Source organism: Typopeltis vanoorti, chromosome 13 (assembly GCF_054136105.1).
Source record: "Typopeltis vanoorti isolate ZY-2024b chromosome 13, IOZ_Tvanoo_1.0, whole genome shotgun sequence".
In the NCBI taxonomy this organism is placed as follows: Eukaryota; Metazoa; Arthropoda; class Arachnida; order Uropygi; family Thelyphonidae; genus Typopeltis; species Typopeltis vanoorti.
Window position 1 is genome coordinate 2,814,461 of NC_143561.1, and position 22,299 is coordinate 2,836,759.

General features: G+C 37.6%; 1 protein-coding gene across 1 annotated transcript in view; it reads left to right on the forward strand.

The window, feature by feature from the left end:
* The window catches only part of zda (peptidyl-prolyl cis-trans isomerase zonda), a 308,048-nt gene that overhangs the window by 30,723 nt on the left and 255,026 nt on the right, over positions 1 to 22,299 (forward strand). Inside the window, exon 3 of the mRNA XM_090402905.1 lies at positions 20,717 to 20,864. Coding sequence (XP_090259031.1) covers positions 20,717 to 20,864 — 148 coding nt within the window. The remainder of the gene's footprint in view (positions 1 to 20,716; positions 20,865 to 22,299) is intronic.

Sequence of the window (22,299 nt, forward strand, 5' to 3'; positions counted from 1 at the left end):
ATGCTGATAATGTCAACTTCTTTCCTAATATCCTCATTTTTAATATGATATTGCCATTGATGCCATCTGTTCACACCTCTAATCTTTCTCATGACTCTCATATCTGCGGTCTCTAGTCTTTGGTCAAGTGTTTTACTTCTGACCCAGCTCTCAGATCCATAAGTTAAAACTGGTTTGAACACTGTCTTGTATGCAGCTAATTTAGTGTTCCGACTAATTTCTCTCTTATTCCATATGAATTTATTCAGTTGATTTCCTACCATACCAGCTATGTTGATTCTGTTATCTATTTCCATATTTAATTTACCATCTTCACTAAAAATCGTGAATCAGTAGCTGAAATGTTTTACTTGTTCCACAGGTTCTCCATTCACAACACAGTTGACATTTTCAATGATTCTGCCTATTTTAATTGTCTTTGTCTTTTTATTGCTGACCTTCATACCATATCTATTACAACAGTTATTCAATTTGGTCAGTGAATCTTGCAGATTTATTTAGAAGTATAACATCGTCTGCATAAAGCAAAGAGCTGACTTTAACATCTCCAATTTTGATATCATGTTTAATACCACTTTCCTTCATAATGTGATCCATATAGATAATGAATAACATAGAGGATAATGTACATCCTTGTCTCACACCAGATTTAACATTAAATTTAACATTCAATTCTAATTGCTGACTTACAACTCAAATAAAGACTAAGTATTGCTTGATATAATGCCCCATTGACACCATATCACTGGAGCATATTGAATAGCTTCTCTCTTGGCACCTTGTCATATGCCTTTTCCAAATCGACAAAACTTAAATACAGATCTTTGTTATATTCCCATGCTTTCTCGACTATTTGTCGTAAAGTGAAGATCTGATCCTGACAACCTCTATTTAACCTGAATCCAGCTTGTTCTTCACCAAGCTTTTTTTCCACAATTCTTCTCAACCGTTTCTCAAGTATACTTGCATAGATCTTACCAGGCACATTCAGTAGGGAAATACCCCTGTAATTCTCACATTCAGTTTTATTTCCCTTTATATATATATAGCTAGTAAGAGAGCTCTACTCCAATCATTGGGAATTCGTCTCTCTGTCCAGGCATTCCGAACCATGCAGTGCAGCCACTGTAAGACTTTTATACCACTCTACTTCATCATTTCTGGTCGAATATCATCTACTCCTGCTGCCTTTCCACATTTCAAGCCTTTGATGGCTTTTTCTGCTTCAAGTATGGATATGTATTCCTGACTGCATGCCTGGTCAATGTTTTTTACCACTGTGCTGTCATCACTGCTTGTTTCATTTAGCAGTTTTTCAAAGTAATTACCCCATACTTCAAGAATATCTTTTTCTCCAGTTTTCATGTCACCTTTATCATCTCTAACTCCTTTTACAATACCCTTTCCTCCATTCCTAAGCTTCTTTAACAACCTCCAGAATATTTTGCCACCTTCTTGATATTTATTTTCTATGTTCCTGACTATTTTAATTGTCTTTGTCTTTTTATTGCTGACCTTCATACCATATCTATTACAACAGTTACCATATCTATTATAACAAAGTCCGTCCTCCCATGACTTTTGTTTAGCTAGTTTTACACAATGTTTGGCTTTCTTACATTTGTCTCTATATTCTCTAAGAGCACAAGCTGACTTATTTGCCAGGAACTTTTGATATGCTTTCTTCTTTTCCTTCACTGCTTCTTTAACTTCCTATGTCCACCATGGAGTTGTGATTTTTCTATCCTCACCGCATGCCTCTCTGGCTGAATCAATCAGTTTTTTCTTCAGGGCTTGCCGCTGAAGCTCCAAGGTTTGGTTCCTGTTCTCAACCTCTTTCATTTTTTCCTCAATAATCTTTGTGTATTTTAGTCTACAGTTCACATCTAAAAGCTGCTCAACTTTTATTCGCTTTAAAACTTTCTTACATGTTATTCTTTTCAATATGAAATTCACTTTTATTCTGCTCAAGAGTAAAGGGTGATCACTTCCAATTTCAAATCCTCTGTACACTCTGGTGTTCTGCACTAGGGAGAAAACATCACTATCAACAATAATATAGTCAATGAGACTTTTCTTATTCCTTGCCTCTTTTCTCCATCTGAATTTGTGCACATTTTTATGTTGGAACATGGTGTTAGTAATAACCAGTCCATGTCCTGAGCAGAAATCCAACAGATATTTGCCATTATTATTTGCTTTGCTCTTTTCTCCAAATTTTCCCAAAATATTTTTGTATGTCTGACAAGGACTTCCTACTCTGCTATTTAGATCCCCAACTAGGACCAACTTTTCCTTTTTCATTGTGTCAGTTGCTTTTTCTAAAGCCTCAAAAAATTCCTCCACTTCTACCTTAGTAGAATCTTCTGTGGGACCATAGTCACAAATAAATCTGATTGTCCAGTTCCCCATTGTCATATTTCCCCACATTACCCTACTTGAGATTGCCTGCCATTCAAGAAGATTAGCCTCGTATTTTGTGTTGAATACTATGGCTACTCCTTTTTTTCCTTGATTATCATTGCCTGAATATTACATTTGTATTTATTGCCCAGAAAGATCTCGCCAGTTTTTGTCTTTTTTGTTTTAGTCACCCCTATTATGTTGATCTGGTACTTATTTAATTCCTCAGCTAGCTCCATTTCTTTGCCATTCAGGCTTCTTATGTTGATAGTACCGATCTTTAACTCTGCTGATGTTGAGTTGGGGTTTGTTTTCAGATTTTTTCCAGTAGCTGACTTTTTACTGTTTGCCCTGGTTTCCTGGTGAAAACAACGGGGGCCTTGTTTAACCGGGCAACGCCCTAGCTGGCATGAAATTTTGTCATATTGTACCGTAATTTTTATTTTGGTTTAACCAATAAGAATACAATTTGGTCGGCTAAATCCCAAATTGCCAGCCAATCCTCGTTCAGTATCCAGGTAGATACCCAACAGGGTGCACCACGAGAAGGTGAGGATTGGACATTAGGTCAGAAGTCCTGGTCAGTTCTCCGCATTCCTTTAAAGGCTATGTTGAGGTCTCCTCTCAGTTATACAGCTTTGATCCTTAATATTCCAGTTTATGTTGTAATTTCCTTAAATAATTTAATAGTCAATTTTAGCTCATGGATCTGAGAGTTGGGTTAGAAATAAAACACTTGACCAAAGTCTAGAGACCACAGATATGAGAGTCCTGAGAAAGATTAGGGGCATGAACAGATGGCATCAGTGGTAATATATTAAAAAACAAGGATATTAGCAAAGAACTTGTCATTGTTAGCATCCAGGAATGTGTTGGCAGAGCTAATCTCAGGTGGTATGGTCACTTAAACAGAATGAGAGAGGAAAGATTAGCAAAACAAGTATTCTCTGCCAGGCTGGCAGGAAAAGACCCAGAGGCAGACCAAGATATAGGTAGATTGATATGGTAAAAATTGCCTTAGAAGATAGAAATATAAGATCTGATAATGTTGAGTCTTGACAGGTAGCAGATTGATTTGGAGGAAAATTGTAGATAGGAAGTTAGTACTAATGTAAATTTTTCATGTAGTACTATCATATCCTGTATGGGGGAATGTGATGATGATAGTTGGACAAAGTAGGTGGGGAGAATAGAATACAGAGAAGCAAAGAAGAAGGCAAAGAGCAGAGTAACAAGATCTAATGCTCTGAAGCTATGTCAACTTGTATGAAAGTCTGCATAATGAGGAAGTGGTCAAAAGATCCTCAGGATAGCCAGACAAAAGGAGCAGAAAAGGAAAGATATATATACCAAGCCACATGAACAAAGAAAAGGATAGTGCTGTACTGTACTATATGAAGAAATGGATGTGCTAGATTGAGGCAAAGAGTTCTCAGAAATTAATGAAGTAAATAGGAGTGCATATACAAAAAGGATGGAGGAAATCCGGTATTTGGGTCAATTCCTAACATAAGAATGGAAATGGAAGAAGCACTGAGAAAGATGAAAAACAGGAAGGCACATCACCATAGAAGTATGGAAATATCTATGCGAACTGGGCGTGACTGTTAAAGAATGCCTTTAACAGAATTATTGAAAATTATAAAAGGTCTGAGTCATAGAGAAAGAGTACGCTAGTACCACTATATACATTAGAATAAAGGTGATATCCAGTCCTTCATTAACTACAGAGGAATTAAACTCGAGTCACACTATGATGATATGGGAAAGGCTAATTGAGGAGAGAGTTTGTAACTTGGTGTTAATTAGCAAAGAGAAATTTCTTTATGCCTGAGAGAGTAACTTGGTTATCTCTGGTCTTTTGCAAATATTTGGAAAAGGCATTTGATAGAGTCCAAAGAAAAGAGACATTGAGAATCATGAGGAAGAGAATGATCCCAGAAAAGTATGTACATCTTGTACAAGACGTATGATGGTAGTAAAACATGGGTGAGGTGCGGAATAGGAACCACTGCGGCATTTCCAGTAAAGGTGTGGATTTATCGAGGGTCAGCTTTAAGCCTCTTCTCATTTGTCATGCTCTTGGATGTATTGACAGATGGTAAGAACTGAATCCTAGACAGTGCTGTTTGTTGATGATGTGATTTGCACTAAGTCTGAGCAGGAAGCAGAAGAAAGATTTGAATAATGGAGGAAAGCTTTGAGAAATAGTAGCTTGAGGATCAATAGAAATAAAACATTACATGTTTTGTAGTGAAACAGTTGGGAGTATAATATTACAGAGCACAGACCTGCCACAAGTGTCCAAAGTGATGGATACCTGGGCTCTGCACTCAGTAGGGGATCCAAACAAACTGGATAAAGTTGAAGAAGGTTTTTTGTATCTTGTGTGATACAAAAAGTGTCTAGCAAGATAAAAGGAGAGAATCCACAAAATGATAGTAAGACCAGTATACTGATGTATAGCAGTGAGACCTAGCAGATGACTAAGAGATGGGAGAAGAGAATAGATATAGCTGAAATATGAATGCTGAGACTTGCAGCTGGTATAACGAGATTGGATAAGATCAGAAAACTCACTGATCTGGGGGACAATGAAAGTAACCCAAATATCTGCAAAGATTAGAGACTCAGGGCTGGGGCAGTTTGGTTATGTAATGTGGCAAGATGAAAGCTATGTATGAAGAAGAGTGCTGGAGATGAATCTACCAGGCCAGAGAAGTAAGGGGAGCCCTAAACAGCGATGACTGGACTGCCTGAGAGGGAGACCTCCATGACTTCAGACTGGAGGAGAACATGTCTTTAGACAGACCTGAATGGAGAAGTTTGAGCTCTAGCAGTGACTCCAGTTGAGTGGGAATGAAGCTGAAGATGAGAATAATGACACTGAGAAATAGTTGGCTAGAAATGCAGGACTAGTGTTGTCAAGAAATAAATCTATGCTGCGGAAATATTGCAGGGGGGAGGGATTGGTTGAGCAATCAATTCCAGCTACCTGTTTAAACTGGACATATTTCAAGTGTTAACGAAATATTGATCAATAAGGTGATCAACTTGCATACATATATACTAATGCCAGATGTGTGTCAGAAATAGAGTTGAATAGGTCTTAGCATTGGCAGATGTAGTGAGATCAAAAATTATTGGCTTGAGTGAGACCTGGCTAAGAGAGGAAGATATTTTTACAAGAAATTAGATAGATTCAGTGTATTCAGGAAAGACAGACAAGATGGAAGGTGTGTGGGATGTTTTGTTAATGATTACCAGAGACTTAAACCTGGGTAGAAATCTCCATGGTAGTGAAATAAGTAATACAAGCTTGAGGCTGGTTAGTGTAAGATAGGAATTAACAAGACAGTACTGAGTTTGGTGCTGCCATAGACCAGGATTATTATCTGAAGAGAATTCAACTGTATAAAGACACTGGATTTAAACAGAGCAATATTATGGGCAGTTTTAGCTATAGGAATATAGACCACCAGGAGAAGAAAGCAGTATACAAGTTAAGGAAAGAATTTATAAAAGAATTTCATCCTCATAAATGCAACATCATGAGGTGCTTGATAGTGAGAAACACATATATGAGGAATTAAGTAAACTTTATGTTAATTAGGCAGTAAGACTTGACAGTACATTATTTCATATCTTAAAGGTATGTCCTAGGGAGTTAACAGCACCCTTGGCATTCCTTTTTAACATGTCTTGCAACAGGGCAAGTTCCAAAGGAGTGGAAAATGGGTAAAATTGTTCTACTTCACCGAGGAAGTGAAAAGACTGAGGCTACAAATCATAGCTATTCTGGTTTGAGGTTGTAGTTAAGGTGTTAAAGAGAGGTTGATAAGGGCCAAGATTCAGAACTGGGTTGATAATAGTAGTATTTTCGCCTGATACCATGATCAGCATGGGTTTTCTGAAGGGTCATCATGTTGTAGTATCTGCTTATATATGCAACAAGATGGCAAATTCATATGACATTGGAATGTTTTATTATTTTAATATTATTATTTATTATTATTCCTGATACCTCCAAGGAGTCCGAAGACTCATCGCGGGAGGACATCTTCAACTCTCTCTACACCTTACCTCTACTACGAATCAACGCCATCTACCGCCCACCTCCAACACCACCACAACTAGTAATTTTTGTCTGTAAATTGCGTGTGTTCTGAAGGGCCGATTTGTATGTATGCGGGATGAAAAACCCGAGTTTCCGGGAGAAAAAACCCTGCTACCACCGTATGAGATCGGCTAACTCACCATCGATTGAAATCAATATATATATATATATATTTTTTTTTAATGTTGAGTCCATATATGAGGTTAGTTAATCAACCTGTAGTACATTAATACTTTTTATGGGTAGTGGGCTGGGAAAGGAAAAAATTATTTACATTTTATTTAAAAGCCTGTATATTGTATTCCTTGGGGAAATACATAACAGGGAAGACTGTTCCACAATACAGCACATAGAGAATAAGGAGAAGGAAAAGAAACTTGTTCTCTGGGTTTCGCGTTGTACTGTAAAGGGATGTTGGACAGCAGTTGCATGTGTTCCAGTGGACTTAAATTCCTACTGAGTAAGGAATTATTTCATGTGAACATATACAGTGGCATATGTATCTCTCTTGTCCAATGAATTTTTCATTGCACAGCCAATTTTTCAGCCATTTTCTTGGATTTCCAAATAACAAGCCTGTGATTGGCTGCAGATGGGTATCAGTGGATTGTTTATGGGAGAAGTGGTCAATAGTGTTGTGCTGCATGGGTTTGTGTTGGAGACCATTATTGTTTAACTTGTATATTAATGATATTTGGACAGATTTAACTAGAGATATGTGAATGATTTAAAATTGAGAAGAACAATGAGTAGAGCAGATGTGGCCTTATAGGAAGTTGTGAATAGAACTGTATGGATGGGCAAATAAGTAAAGCCAATAGGTCAATGTTGTAAAATGCATGTTCTTGGAATTTGGAAGGCAAGGATGGGATGTAGAGCATAACGGGGAGGTTTTGGAGGAGATGAGAGATCTGGGTGGTGGCGGACAAAGACTTGAAGTGTAGGGATCACATTGCTATTATCCAGGTAGATAATCATTGCAATGATTTGTGATGAAGACATCACAAATTATTGCAATGATGAGGAAAACTCGAACATATAAAAGCAAAATTCAGTGTGTAGAATTATGGAGACAGCTAATGACCATGTTAGTGCACTTTAATTAGAATAAAATAGCTCAACATTTAAACCTTTATTTCAAGGATGTCATCATCACTACTACACATACACACAATCTTCTTTTTTTTTTCAGCCATTTTCTGTCCACTGCTGGATGAAGGCCTCCTCCAGTTCCTTCCACCTTTCACTATTCTTGGCAATGGTTGACCAATTTACTTTTCCCGATAAAATTTGACAATTCATCACTCTTCCTTCTTTTAGGACATCCTTGGCTTCGTTTCCCTTCTTTTACACACAATATATATACATACATATATATATACAATACAAACATTTCTTTGTGTGTGCATATATATATATATATATATGTATATGATTACTACTATTAACTCGGGGTTGGGATATGTTCATTTTTAATATAAACTGACTAAAAACCCGAGAATTAGAACAAATTGAGATTTATTTGAAAACACAACATGTTTCGTCAAGACTGACTTCATCAGGCGTTAATTACGCCTGATGAAGTCAGTCTTGACGAAACATGTTGTGTTTTCAAATAAATCTCAATTTGTTCTAATTCTCGGGGGTGCTTAAGGGTCCAAGCTGTATAACTGAGAGGAGACCTCCACATAGTCTTTAAAGGAATGCGGAAAACAAGCCAGCGCCTCTGACTTCATGTCTAGCACTTACCTTCTCGTGGTGTACCACCTGGATACTGAAAAAGTGAGGATGAGATGGCAATTTTGGATTTAGCCAGCAAATTGTATTCATATTGGCTTAAACGACAATATAAAATGATAGTACAACATGACAGTTTCTTGCTGGCTGGGGCATCGTTCTGTTAAACAAGGCACCATTGTTTTCACCAGGGAACTAGAGTGAATGGAGTGATTGGGGTTGTTGATAAGAACCTCACTCCTCTTTAAATTTATGTTCATACCATGTTTTGGTGTGGTGTAAACAACAGGTGCTTTTCCTGTCAGTTCTATGTAAAGTGTTCAGGGCATGATCAGTTAGGCTGGCTTCACCATAGTTATTAAATTTAATATGTCATTTATGTTCCTTTTGTCTGATAGGAATTGTGCATCCTGTTTCTCCTATATAGGGAAAGTTACAGGTGCAGTGAATACGGTATACTCCAGTGTGGGCCTATATAGGAGAAACAGGACGTGGTACACAGCTTGTAATCTTTGTATCCCAAAAAGAATAACATTACATTTTTCCACATTAAATTGGTATTCATTATATTTTGCTCATACTATCAGCCTATTCAAATCATCCTGCAAGTTCTCTACATCAGAGGTTGCCAATCTGTGGTCCACGGGAAAATTTTCGTCTGTGGAGAAATTTAGACACCGACAAAGGATCGCCGAACAATTTTCGTCTGGGACGCTTTTGTTGTCAGGCCACTGTCGACCCACTGGTGGCGAGGCTTGCGAATGCTAGTACGCATGCACCAGGCATCAGTGGCGCGTGTGCACCCTCACAACAATCAAATCCCCCATGAATTGTTTGGTTTAAGATTCGAATAAAATAAACCCACAATGAGTGAGAAAAAGCGACCAAGCATTTTGCATTTCTTTGGTAATACTTTGCGTAACTGTGAGTTGATGTCCTTCCTGATGGTGCCCCCTCCAGGCACCATCAGGAAGGACATTACAACTGGAGGCAGAGAGAAGAAAAAGTTCAAGGTTTCAAGAAAATGTGATGGGGACTAATTGAAGTTTGGCATTTATTCAAGAACCTGGAAGTGAGCTGGATCCACGGCCACTTTGTGTCGTGCGTTCTGAGAGTTTATGCAGTGATGCCATGAAACCTTAGAAACTTGCCAGGCACTTGCAGTCAAAACACTCAGATTTAGCTAAGAAGCCAGTTGAATATTTTCAAAGGATGCTGAAAGTATGCAAAAGCAAATAAGTTCATTAGCAAAAAGGACTGTTGAAGATAAGTACCTAGTAAGGCTTCTTATTTGATAGCACTTCAAATCGTGAAAAGTAAAAAGCTGTATACAGTTGGAGAAGAATTAATTAAGCCTTTCTTGTTACAAGCCTGTGAAGAGGTTTTGGGGAAACAGGCTGTCCAGAGACTGAAAGTAATTTCTATATCCGCTAACACTGTGTAGCACAGAATCGAAGACATGGCTGAAGATATTAAATATCAAGTGATAGAAATGGTGAAAAATTCAATGTTTTATTCAATTCAACTCGACGAATCAACAGACATAACTAAAAAGGCAGTTCTCCCTTGTTTTCTGAGGTTTGAGTGTCAAGGAGAGCTCAAGGAAGAACTCCTCTGTTCGCTCAACTTGCTGGGTAGAACATCTGGCTCTGAGATTTTTGACGCACTTAATGGTTATTTACTGAGACACGGTATTGAATGGAAGAAATGTGTTGGGATATGCACAGATGGTGCCACAAGCATGACTGGGCATCTTTCAGGAGTTCTTACAAAAGTGAAAGATGTTGGACACCCAGACATCTTGTTTACTCATTATATTTTACATCGTGAGCAACTAGCAGCGAAAAGAATGTCTCCAGAACTGCACTTTTGTAATTAAAATTGTAAATGAAATTCGGCACAAAGCACTCAATTCTCGAATATTTGAGGCACTTTGTGAAGAAATTGACTCTCCATATACTCATCTCCTTCTTCACGCTGAGGTGAGATGGCTATTGAGAGACAAAATACTAACCCGATTGTTCGATTTGCGCCAAGAAGTCAAGTTATTTTTCCAGCAACAAAAGAAATCGAAATTTCTAGATCTCTTGTCTGACGATGATTGATTAGCCAAGCTTGCATACCTGGCGGATATTTTTTCACTGTTAAATGAGCTAAACACATCCTTGCAAGGACAGCTTACGAACATGTTCATACTGCGAGGTAAAATGGATGCATTTCAAAAGAAAATATTGCTGTGGCAAATGCAGTTGGCTGAAGAAGATCTGCAAATGTTCCCCAAATCTTGATGAGTATATGAAAGAAGAGGATGTCAACCAACAGGTAATAACCATTGTTTGACAGCACTTATGGTCGCCAGAATCTTTTGGCTGTTATTACCCAAAGGAAGAGGACCCCAGACATGGCAATACGTGGATAATGGATCCATTTTCGGTGAAAATTGAAGATAGCAATTCTACGCGGTTAGCCCAGTGGCTTTGCGCTTCGCAACCATATGACTGCGAAAGGAGTGTCCTAGGTTCGATTCCCATCGACGACGTGAGGAGCTGAAGGATCTTCCTCAGCCATAGCCAAGTTAGCTGGTCTTGGGCGTAGTTTATATGGTGTTTTTCATCCCACAAGCAGGCAAACCGGCCCCGTGAACACACAAGGATACCGCCAGGAATAGTTCAAGGCAAAGGGTGACCATTCTTTCCTCGTATTTCGGTTACGAAATCCAAGCATGCTTGGAGGGTTGTGGGCATTAAAGGCCTGTTAAAGCCATTGAGATAGATAGATTCTACTTGAAATTGCCTGCCATTCTAGATTATCCTTGTATTTGTTGTTGAATACTATGGCTACTCCTTATATCTTTCCATCATACCTGTCCATTTCTATTCAGAATATCATCCTTATCCAGCTGTTTCATTTATTGCAACATTTTTTTGCAAAAGAAAAATTTTTTGCTGGCATTTGTAAATAAACATTAATTTCACTTTTAGGTTTATAACTAGTTCTTCTTCTTCCCATGCCACAAGTTTGTTGTGATTTCCCTACACCTAACCATCACCAGTTACTCTGTCTATATTCTGAGATTCAAGTACATCCCATTCCCATGCTGACCATCCTTATACTCTCATTTGCTATTACTTCCAATGTCTGCTCTCCTTATACTGTGTCTCCCTGTTCACCCTGACTCTCTCCCCCATTTCCCTATTCATCTTCTATTCTTGTTCTCTCTTTATTATCTCTCACACTAGTAATATTTTCATTTACAACCACTTCACTCTCACCAGTTTCTTTCTCCTGATCTTTTGCTTTCATCTCTTACTGTCTCTACTCTCCTGCTAACATCACTCATTGCTCCTCCTTGCAGCAACACACTCTCTCTTTTGTCATGACGTTTTCCTATTATTCACTTATACTTCTACTTATTTCTTTGCTTACTTTTTATAATACGTTTACACTCTAATCATTTAGATTAATTTCTATGGTTATATATCTTTCTTTTATTCTACTGGCTGCACTTATGTTAAAACTTATTTATTCTTGTCTTTACTATTCCTCTAATTATTCAGTTATTTACCTTCTATCTACCCTTTCTTAACTATTCCTGTGTTCTATCTTTTAAGATTCAAACTTCGACTAACACCATACCTTACATATGCATATTTATCCCTTATAATTTAAACTCTACAATCAAATATTCTCCTCTTTAGTGCTTTTCAGTCCTATTGGCCTCTTCATGTCCTAAAACAAACAATCTATAGAGGTCCACCCTATAAGTATTAACACATTTATATTTATACTGCGCCAGCTAATACTTAGGTAGAAGGATTCTTGTTCAGGGTGACCCCTTTAGAGAGTTAATGATTATTTGATCAAGTATAAATCTATCCCCCCCCCCCGCTTGTCCTTTTCTTACAGTCACGGCTTACTTATTGCATTAGTACTCATGGATTTATCCTGCTTGGTTCGTTGTTCTTTTTATGAGCGGTAGTTTTGAATTCATATAATATAGGCAGATCAGTACATGATCTGCCTATATTAATAGTACATGAATGTAACAATTTAATTAGCTTTAAGGTGATACACTATAATACATTTCAAAAGAGGATAACATGGTTGCACTCAACTCAGATCAAAACTCTAATTAACTTGTACTTATCACACACACTAAATCTTAATGACCTTATATACAATCATAAAACACAATTCATAGATTATCATTAAGCCATTCGGATACACGTGGCTATCAGCGAACACATCAGCACAAATACACTCTTAGTTTAACATAACCTTGTATCTAATCGGCCTCTTGGGCAAACAATTCTTAACACTGTCTCGGACACGTATTTAGTTGCAGGCTACTCTTACAGTTCTTTAAGTTCAGTCCAATTTAAACGTTCACACAGGAAATTCACTCTCTTCTTATAACTGGAATTAGTATTTTAAAATCTACATTACCATTTCTGTCCTTGAATTCTTAACTTGTTCCCGCCTTGTCTAATCATCAAGGCCTTCAAATGTAGTCGCTTTGGAGGATATCTTCCGTAGGTCTGTGTGAGTAGAATCTCCGAGGGAAACGTGGGAGGTGGCACGGTAACGTTGCCTTGAATGGACGGCACAATTTAGTCCCTCCGTCGTACGACAACATCACAGCTATCCTAGAGTACGGACATAGCTTGGCCCAATACGAACGCTATGGCGGACGAACTAAATGCCTTCCGCGACTGGCCAGGGACTTCCCTCCTACGATGAGCAGGACCACTCCGAGAGATCAGGAATCCAGGAAGAGAAAAAAAAAGCCCCTTTGGTCTTCATGCAAGGCTTTTTATTTTAACTTTCCCTCTCGGTAAATCTCGATATTTGCAATACACGCCAACTCGGTCACGTGTGTCCACGTCACTCTCATTAGCTCCCTCTATTATCTTTTCCGCACGTGCGTCCGCCTCCTATTCTTGGAAGACGCTTAGGTTTCCCTTTCCAATTACTTTCATAATGCAGGACGGTAAAAGTGACCTTTGAACCCTGACTCACAGGCTTTACTATTTCAGTGCAAACGGCTGGTTTTTCTTAGTGGGTTTAGCCAGCTTACATGGATTTCTATTATCAGGCCCACACTTAATACAGATTATATTTAAACACTTTATACAATTTTATACAATTCCTTAAACTTTATCTTGACTTGTATTCACATACAACTTATTATTTTATTGCCAACGTTCCATGTTCTCTGCCTGAGTAGAATTAATGTTGTGACCTGAATATTTTAATATAAATATTTTTAATGCTTATTCAGGACACAACACTCTCTCTAGCTGACTTGCACTAAATCTATTTAAATGCAACCCCTCACTTTTACACAAATCCACTTATGTACAAATATTCTCTATATTCTTGTGCTTGGAACAGCATGAAGATCATTGACTGCAAACATAGTGAAACTTTTTTTTTTATAACTTCTCTCCATGTGAATTTGCACATGCCTTTGTTTCAATAAATGAAATCCTCTAGCTATTTGCCATTATTAGTAGTTTTGCTGTTTTGTCCAAATTTTCTCAACACATTTCTCTGTGTCTGTTATTCATTTCTTATTCTGCTGATTAGATCTTCAAAGTGCCAACTTTTCCTGTTCGTTGTCAGCTACCTTTTCTAATGGCTAGAAAAATTCTTGCACTTCTTTCTTAGCACCTTCCATGGGACAAATTAGACATAAATGTCTCATTGCCCAGTTCCTTATTTTGATCTTTGCCCACATCACTCTCCTTAATATTGCTTTCCATTCAGTTATCCTCGTGTTAGTGTTGAATACTATATTTACTACTTCCTTTCCTTGATTGTTATTGCCTGAATATAGCATCTTGTATTTCTTATTTAGAAGATTCTAGCACCAGCTATGCTGACCCAGCATATTCTCTAATTCTCTTATTTTTCGTTTCAGAAATGAACATGGCGCTTATGTTCATTTCTGGTTACATTGATGTTGAGTTTCGGTAGCCTGACTTTTTGCTATTTTCTCTAGTTTCTTGATTAAAATGGTGGAGCCACGTTTATCCAAACAACTCTCCTGCTGGAATGAAATTCCATCGGGTTGTGTACCATCATGTTCATGTACGTTAGTAAGAATACAGTTTGATAGTCTAAATCCTAGCTGCTTGTCCATCCTCATTCCTGTCAGTAAATATCTACCTGGATACTGAATGAATGAGGATGGACTGGCAGCTGGGATTTTAATTACCAAATTATTCTTACTAATGTAGTATTAGAGGTGATTACAAAGAAACCCTAGGTTTTCAATATTCCTGAAGACTTAATAGTCTCCTTCCACTTATCTGTGACTTAAGTGACCCTGCCAAAATAGTTAATCGTGCGTGTTAATTTATCATAAGAGTAAAGTTTCTTATGTTGGCCTGGTTGGCTGAGTACTAGTATATCTGCTTTCCAACCCAACAGGCCTCAGGTTAAAGTCCCAATATGGCATGGATAGTTGTGATTGTCTTTAGGTGAAAGATGAATTTCATTGTTCTGTGTGAGACCATATCACATAAAAAAGTAGAAGTTATAAAGATATTGTTGTGCAGATGTTTTCAGTAATCCCACCTATCTTGAGACTCATGTCTAAATGTTGGTTATATAACAGCACATGAAGGCCCAACATATCATTACACTTTTCTGTGGTGGGCATAGCTCTGCATTTGACTTACCTGATTATTCCTACCTTCTGAAAAAACCTCTAGCTCAGAACTTTGGCTACTTGTACGTTGCTTCGAAATAAGACAATGGACACCATAGTGTGAGGAACAAACAGTATTGGTGCCCACCTTAATAAGCTGTAGGACCTTTTGCTGCGATGACTGCAGCAGTCCTGCAGGGCATGCTTTTCACAAGTATAACAGTAAACAATGGGAATTTTGGACCATTCTTCCTGTAGACATGTAATGAAGTCCAGGACTGTTGTGGGATGCACGTCCCTTGACCTTACACGACACTCCAGTTTATCCCATAGATGTTCAGTAGGGTTGAGATTAGGGCTATGAGGAGGCCAGTCAAGTGTGGTGACGTTCATGTCCACAAACCTTGCACTTACAGCAGCAGCCTTATGACACAGTGGATTGTCTTACTGAAAGAGACAATGGTCATTTACGTAGAAACACCACAAAGTAGGAAGCATTGCATTGTCTAGAATGTTCTGATATCTCTTGGAGTTCAGTGTTTATGTTACCACAAATAGAGGTCTGAGGCCAGACCAGGAAAAACAGGACCATCACACCACCATCTTAAAATTTCATAGTTGGGGTTATGCACTCTGGTAAGAGATGTTCACCAGGCATTCACCACACTCATCCATCTGCTTTGTAGAGGTTGTAGCATGATATGTTGCTTCATAACACAGCTTTACAAGCTTCCACATCCTACTGTACACACTCTTTGCACCACTGAAGATTATGCAGCATGTTGGTTTGGGTAATGTGGGGATTGCATATTGAGGTCCTACTGTGGAAACCAATGCTGTAAGCTTGGGTTCTGAATGTTTTGTGCAGATTTGTGTTCAAGTCGGTGCCAGGAACTTGACATTCAACATGTTGGCCGACTAATGGCAGTTTTTACATGTTATTTTTCATAGCACCCTATGGCCATGTTTCGTGAGTGTGGGTTGTCCAGTGTGGGTAGCACTTGCAGTTGACTCCTGTGCTTCCATCTCAGTATGGTATCACTGATTGTTGATCTGGGAAGGTCCAGTTGGTCAACAAGTTGCCAAGCAGACAGGCCTGTAATGTAGCATGCTATCAGAATGCCTCTTTCAAACTGTCAGTTCCTTGCTTGCAACCATTTCACCTGGACTCTGTTGCACTGACTTAGGAGCATCATATTTCTCCAATTTATACCAGCTACAAACACGTGACTTGTTTACATGACAAGATATACCTTGCCCATGGGAGGTGTCCATTGACTTGTTTTCAAGCAGCATAGTTGCTGGTGATGACCACTTATACACAGTAGCAGAGTATCAAGGAAAGTTATCAGTGGTGCCATGTTGCATTTCTTTCCTGATGTCTTATACTGATCTTAGCAGTCTATCTACTTATTAATGCACTTAATTTCACCTTATCAAAAACTGATTTCTATTTATTCGTAATGTTTATTTGCTGATACAAGCTTAACTCTACTCTTGAAACTTTTTATCATTATTATTATTTAGAGAGACCTCCCGGGAGTCAGGGACTCATCGAGGGAGGCCACATACCACACACCAGCTATCATACTTATTCTTGAATTCATTCGCACTGCTTGCACTCACAACATCTAATAACAATCGATCCCAATCACTCACCACTCTATGAGAAAAATCACTCTCCTTCTTAGCGCCATTAATTCTCGGCTTCCAAGGACACTCTCTTGTTCTTTCTCCACTCTCCATAAATTGAAAAATTCCATCAAATGAAATCCTGTATGACCCTTTCACAAGTTTATAAGTTTCAATCATATCATCCCTGTTTCTCTTGTTTGCTACAGTTTACAAATTCTCAATGTCTTTATAATCAGTATTCTATAATCTTAATATCATTTTTAACACTTTCCTTTGCACTCTCTCCAATATACCAGAATCACAATGGAAACCAGGAGACCAGACCTGTGCACAATAGTCCAAGTGAGGTCTTATCAGGCCCTTGTAAAGCGACAAAATGACATCCTTATCTTTACATGTGAACATTCTTTTCAGCATTGCAATTATCTTTTGAGTTGTTTGCAATTTTGCTATCTGGCCTCTGAACTTCAACTTCCTATCTACAAACACTCCAAGATCCCTAGATTCATCAGTTTCTTCTAGTATAATCCCATCAGTATAATACATTGGATATCTAATCATGCCAAAGTGAACAACTTTACATACTGACATTGAACTGACATCCATTTTGCCATGCTCACAATTCTAGCCTATTCAAATCATTCTGCAAGTACTTCATATCAGCAGCATTCCTGATTACACTACCTATCTTTGCATCATCAGCAAATAGCTGTATGTCACTTGTCAAATCGTTAACAATATCATTAATGTATAGATTGAATAACAGTGGACCAAGCACTGATCCTTGTGGTACACCACCTGGTTACCGTAAATCTTGTAGACTCACATCCCCCATATAACACTTTTTGATATCTGTCAGTCAGCCATCCTTCTATCCACACTAATATATAATACAAACCCATATTCTCCAATTTGTGCAACAGTCTACCATGCTGTATTCTCTCAAAACCCTTAGCAAAATCCAATAGTATCTCATGGTGTATAACAGTGTTACCACTGAACTAGACAAGGGGAATGGTAACAATGTTACCAATTCCCCCTTGTCTAGTTCAATGGTAACATTGTTATAGAATGTGAGCAGGTTGCTAAAACATGACCGTCCTTTAGTAAACCCATGTTTCTCATTGCAAAATCTGAATGCGAGCCCTAACCAATTTTTACAAAATCTTCACCACCACCATTTCTGAGATACTAATTGCTTGATAGTTGGATACATCGGTCTTTGCACCACCCTTGTCAAATGGAATTACTAGACATTCTTTCCATTCCTGTTGAATCTTCCCTATTCTGAGACTTATATTAAACAGCCTGGTCAAAGGAATAGCCAGTTCAGCTGAACATTCTTTTATTCAGTTTGTGCCACACCTCTAATACCTTGTCCTCAAACATCTGAGTTTCTTCAGTCCAGTGAAGAGGCTGCAGTGAGCTCAATGTCACGTACACCAGGTGGATAGCTTTTAACAAAATGGGCACTCATTAGTTGAACAACCGCTTCTGCATCTGTAACCTTCTCACCATCTGCATTTAGAAGAGTTATTCATTCATATTCATTCTTTCTTTTACTTGAAGCATATCGATGGAATTGTTGTGGGTTGTCTTTAGCACGAAGAGCCAGTTTCTTTTCATACTCAGATTTTGATTTCCATACAACAGTTGTGACTATTCTAGCCTGCTACTTATAATTTTCATAATGCACATCATCCTTGTGCACATGGTATTCCTTCCACATCATCCTTTTCTTATGAATCTCTTGCTTAATAAGATTACACATCCATTTGTCTCCTACCCTATTTATTCTTCAACCTCTCATGACACACACTCTGATATCACATCATTTAAGTATTGTTTGAATGCTTCCCATCCACCAACTGATTCCATTCCACTGAACTTAATATACTCCCAATTTGGTCATAACATCCTGCTTTGTAGTTCAGCATGTAATATTTTCTGAATGGAACACTCATAAACATAGTCACTTCTCAATTGAGTACTGTATGATCACTGTCACCAACCGGAATCTTATATCTTTAACTGAAAAGCCCTCTGACACTATAATAAAATCTAACACTCTGACCTAGAGTTCCTTCTGTCACATTGTTATGTCCTATCTTACGATTTTTGTTTATCTTGTTTTACAAACTGCCTTCGTCTATATTCTCCTAACTTCTACTTTCAAAACAACATCATCAAAGTCTCTACCAATATCTGAGCTGCTGTTCCCCGTAGTATCCCTAGTATTTATATTTTAACTGCGCCCTTTGGGATATTTAGTTTAAGTTATTTTTTTTGCACATAAACAGAGAAAGGAACTCAAATATCTGAAAGTGCTACTATTGCAGTCGTGACACTATTTCTCGTTACTCAACATTAATTCCTTAAGCTTCCCATTTCTTAACATTAATTTCCCACGTGGTTAGGCTCGAATGTTTCTAAGTGGTGCATTGGATATAGCAATATCAGACAACTTTCTTCATCATTAAATAAAAGATTTATTTCTTCTCTAAGCATGGTACATATTAAAATACTCAACTAAATTGCTTACACACTAAAATTAGCTCAACACAAGTAGTTGGGCTATGATTCGACAAGAGTTACTACGATCATGCTGCCACAAAATTTCATACAAAACACGAAATCTCTTAACATGGAATAATTAGATCACCACATATCATTAGGTTATTCAGCTTCAAGTATACCAACAAAGACAATTAGCTATTCTAGCACATACTTATGACAATACCGATTCTCTACACATCACACTAGGCATTCAAATTCCTCAGGCTACTTGATTACTCAATTCGCACTAATCTAACTCAATATTAACAAAACCATTTACTTCATTAATACACAGCTATGTCATTAACTTTCCTTTTTACAAAGTAGTAGGCACTCAAGATTCTTAGGACAATTAAATATTCACAAATTATCAACACTAGCTAGTTAACTTTCAACACTCTCTATCAAATTCTAAAGTCCTATTATAATTTCTCCCTAATCACTTTAACAGTTCCGTATTATGACAATGGTACCTATCACAAACAACTTTTAGTTAAGTGAAGTATAACATCTGCACCATTGGCTGTACTATCCGAAACGAGGACATCGATATTTTCACAGCTTCCTTTGACTCTTTGGTATATTTTGCTTTCTACGTAGGAATACGGGAATAGCTTTCCCGCTCACCTTCGATTCCTTGTTGTGGCATGAGGATATAAGCCATATCTCTCCACTCAGGAACACCGTGAAGTCCACGAAAACCAAACTAAAGCCCAAATCGATTCTGAAGTCCTGAAGGGGGGGGGGGGTTTCCAACCCTTTTATAGCTGCTCCCCTACTGGCGCTCTTTCTTACTTCTTTTTCCCACCTCCTGCTTGTTTTCCGTCTGTCTACCAATTGGGTAGCATTTGATCGGCAACTCGTAACGAAGTTTCTATCCGGTATAGGCCTTAAGCGATATTCCGTTATTTTTCTTGTTAGCCTCTATCTTAACCCCCTTTTAAACCTTTTCTCAGAATTCTACTTAATGCTTAATCTGTAGCTTCTTACATAGCGTATTTCATGACATTCCTTTATACTCATGGACTTAACTCTTTCATTCTTAATCGCATTACAATATTAATTCTTAGTTAGCTACTTATTTAATACAAATTCCTTGTTTAGTCATAATACATCTTAATAAATTCTTTTCTTTTGTTACCTTAAATTAACAATAGACCTTTACATTTTACTCAATTTATACTGGATGCAAGAATATTAAATTATTCTTTTCATGCAGGGGTTTTTATTTATGTTATTTGTTTTTCATGTTACACCATGATAACTGAGAATTCTATATTCTCAGGATATCAGGTGTAACAACATGCTACTTGGGGAAGTTGTCCTGCAACAGCTCAAAAAATGCTTTTTCATTCTTCTCATGAGATTCTACTGCTACCCAATCAATATTTGATAATTAAAGTCTCCCATTATGAATACTATTTTTGCACTCTATTTGTACTATTGACTAAGGCAATATGTTAGGATTATATATATGCATTCATAAAATATTTATTTTCACTGTACAATCATTTTGCTACTGCTCTCTTCTTTCCTCATTCTCAACTACATTCAACTCCCCATTGTTCCTCCATATTTCTGAGTTTAAAGAATTACTTTTTTTCCCTCCTTAGGTCCTCGATGCTGGCGAAGGTTCAAAATCAAGGCCAGAAAGAGGAAATTGGGTTACAGTGAACCTTATGGGACAACTGGATGATGGTACAGTGATAGTGAAGGTTGAGAAATTTAAATTTATATTAGGAGATTCAGATGTTATTCAAGGTACAGTGATATGTTTATATTTATTTTGTTCTTCTAAGCTCCAGTTGATTTTTATTTATTTTATTAATCTTCTAACAAAAGTTTTCTTGCACATTATTATTATTATTTGACACCTCCAGGGAGTCCTGAGACTCATCGAGGGAGGGCACTTACTCTACAACTCTCAGTCTCCACCACTCAACCTCATCTACAAACCGCCTCATCTACACAAACACCATCTACAGTCCACCAGTAGATACTTGAGGATAAATTTAGATTGGATTTTTATTATTTTATTTATTTTATTTTTATTTTTTTAATGCATAAGAGAGAGTGAAAGCCTAGCCTCAGTAATTATATTTGACATTTACAGTGTTGTAATCAATTACAGACTCACATCCACCTAACTCACAAACTAGACAAATTATCCTGTCATGTCCAATTACAAATTGGACATGTTGAGTTCTAAAAACGCCAAAGAAAAAAGCAAAAGAGAGAGACCTTATGTAGGAAGCATTCGATTTTTTATTTTAAAAAATTCTATTGACAATGAAGAAACAAAAAAATGACATGAAACAAGAATTAAATTTACTAGCAGAACTATGAGTTAGCAATAAATTCACCATTACACCACTGGTAGCAAATCTGTATATATCAAATGATTCCAAGAATTGGTTCTAGATGAAGTCACTTAACCCAGGCTATTTGGTTTCATTATTACTAAACTAACATCTTAGTGTTATTCACAAAAAGCTAGCTTCATGAATGGAAGAGTTGAGAAAATAAACTGTACTACACAAGAAATTACAATGTTTTAATTTTTTTATCCAAGCATGTGCAAATGAAAGGCAGATGACTTCACATCACATTTCTCAGGGTCCCATAATGCACATCCCTTAATCCTCTAATATCATTATAAGAATATTAAAATGCATATCCCCATTGGATGTATACTGCTTGGAAGAAGTCATTAATCCCTCACCCCACACCCATGGGCAAGGTGCATTTGTGCTGTGTAATGAGTTGTGTTTGTAGCCTATATAAATTGGAGGAATATGAATGGCTGTGTCTGGGTGAAATGGCTGAAAGAAGGGAACTGACAGAGTTTGAAAGAGGCATTGTGATAAAATGTCATGTTGCAATCTTTTTGTTTGGCAATTTGTTGACAAATTGGGCCATCCCAGGTCAACAATCACTGATACCATACTGAGATGAAAGCACAGGTATTCATCTGCAAGTGCTATTCGTAGTGGACGACCAACCACACTAACCAAACATGACTGTAAGGTGCTACAAAGGAAAATATGTAAAATCCACCAGTCTGGGAGGCATCAACTGGAACACAAATATATATAAAACATTCAGAATAAAGGCTCATGACATGGATTTCTATGGTAGGACTGCAATATGCAAGCCCCACATTATCTGACCAGCATGCAGCATCGTCTTCAGTGGT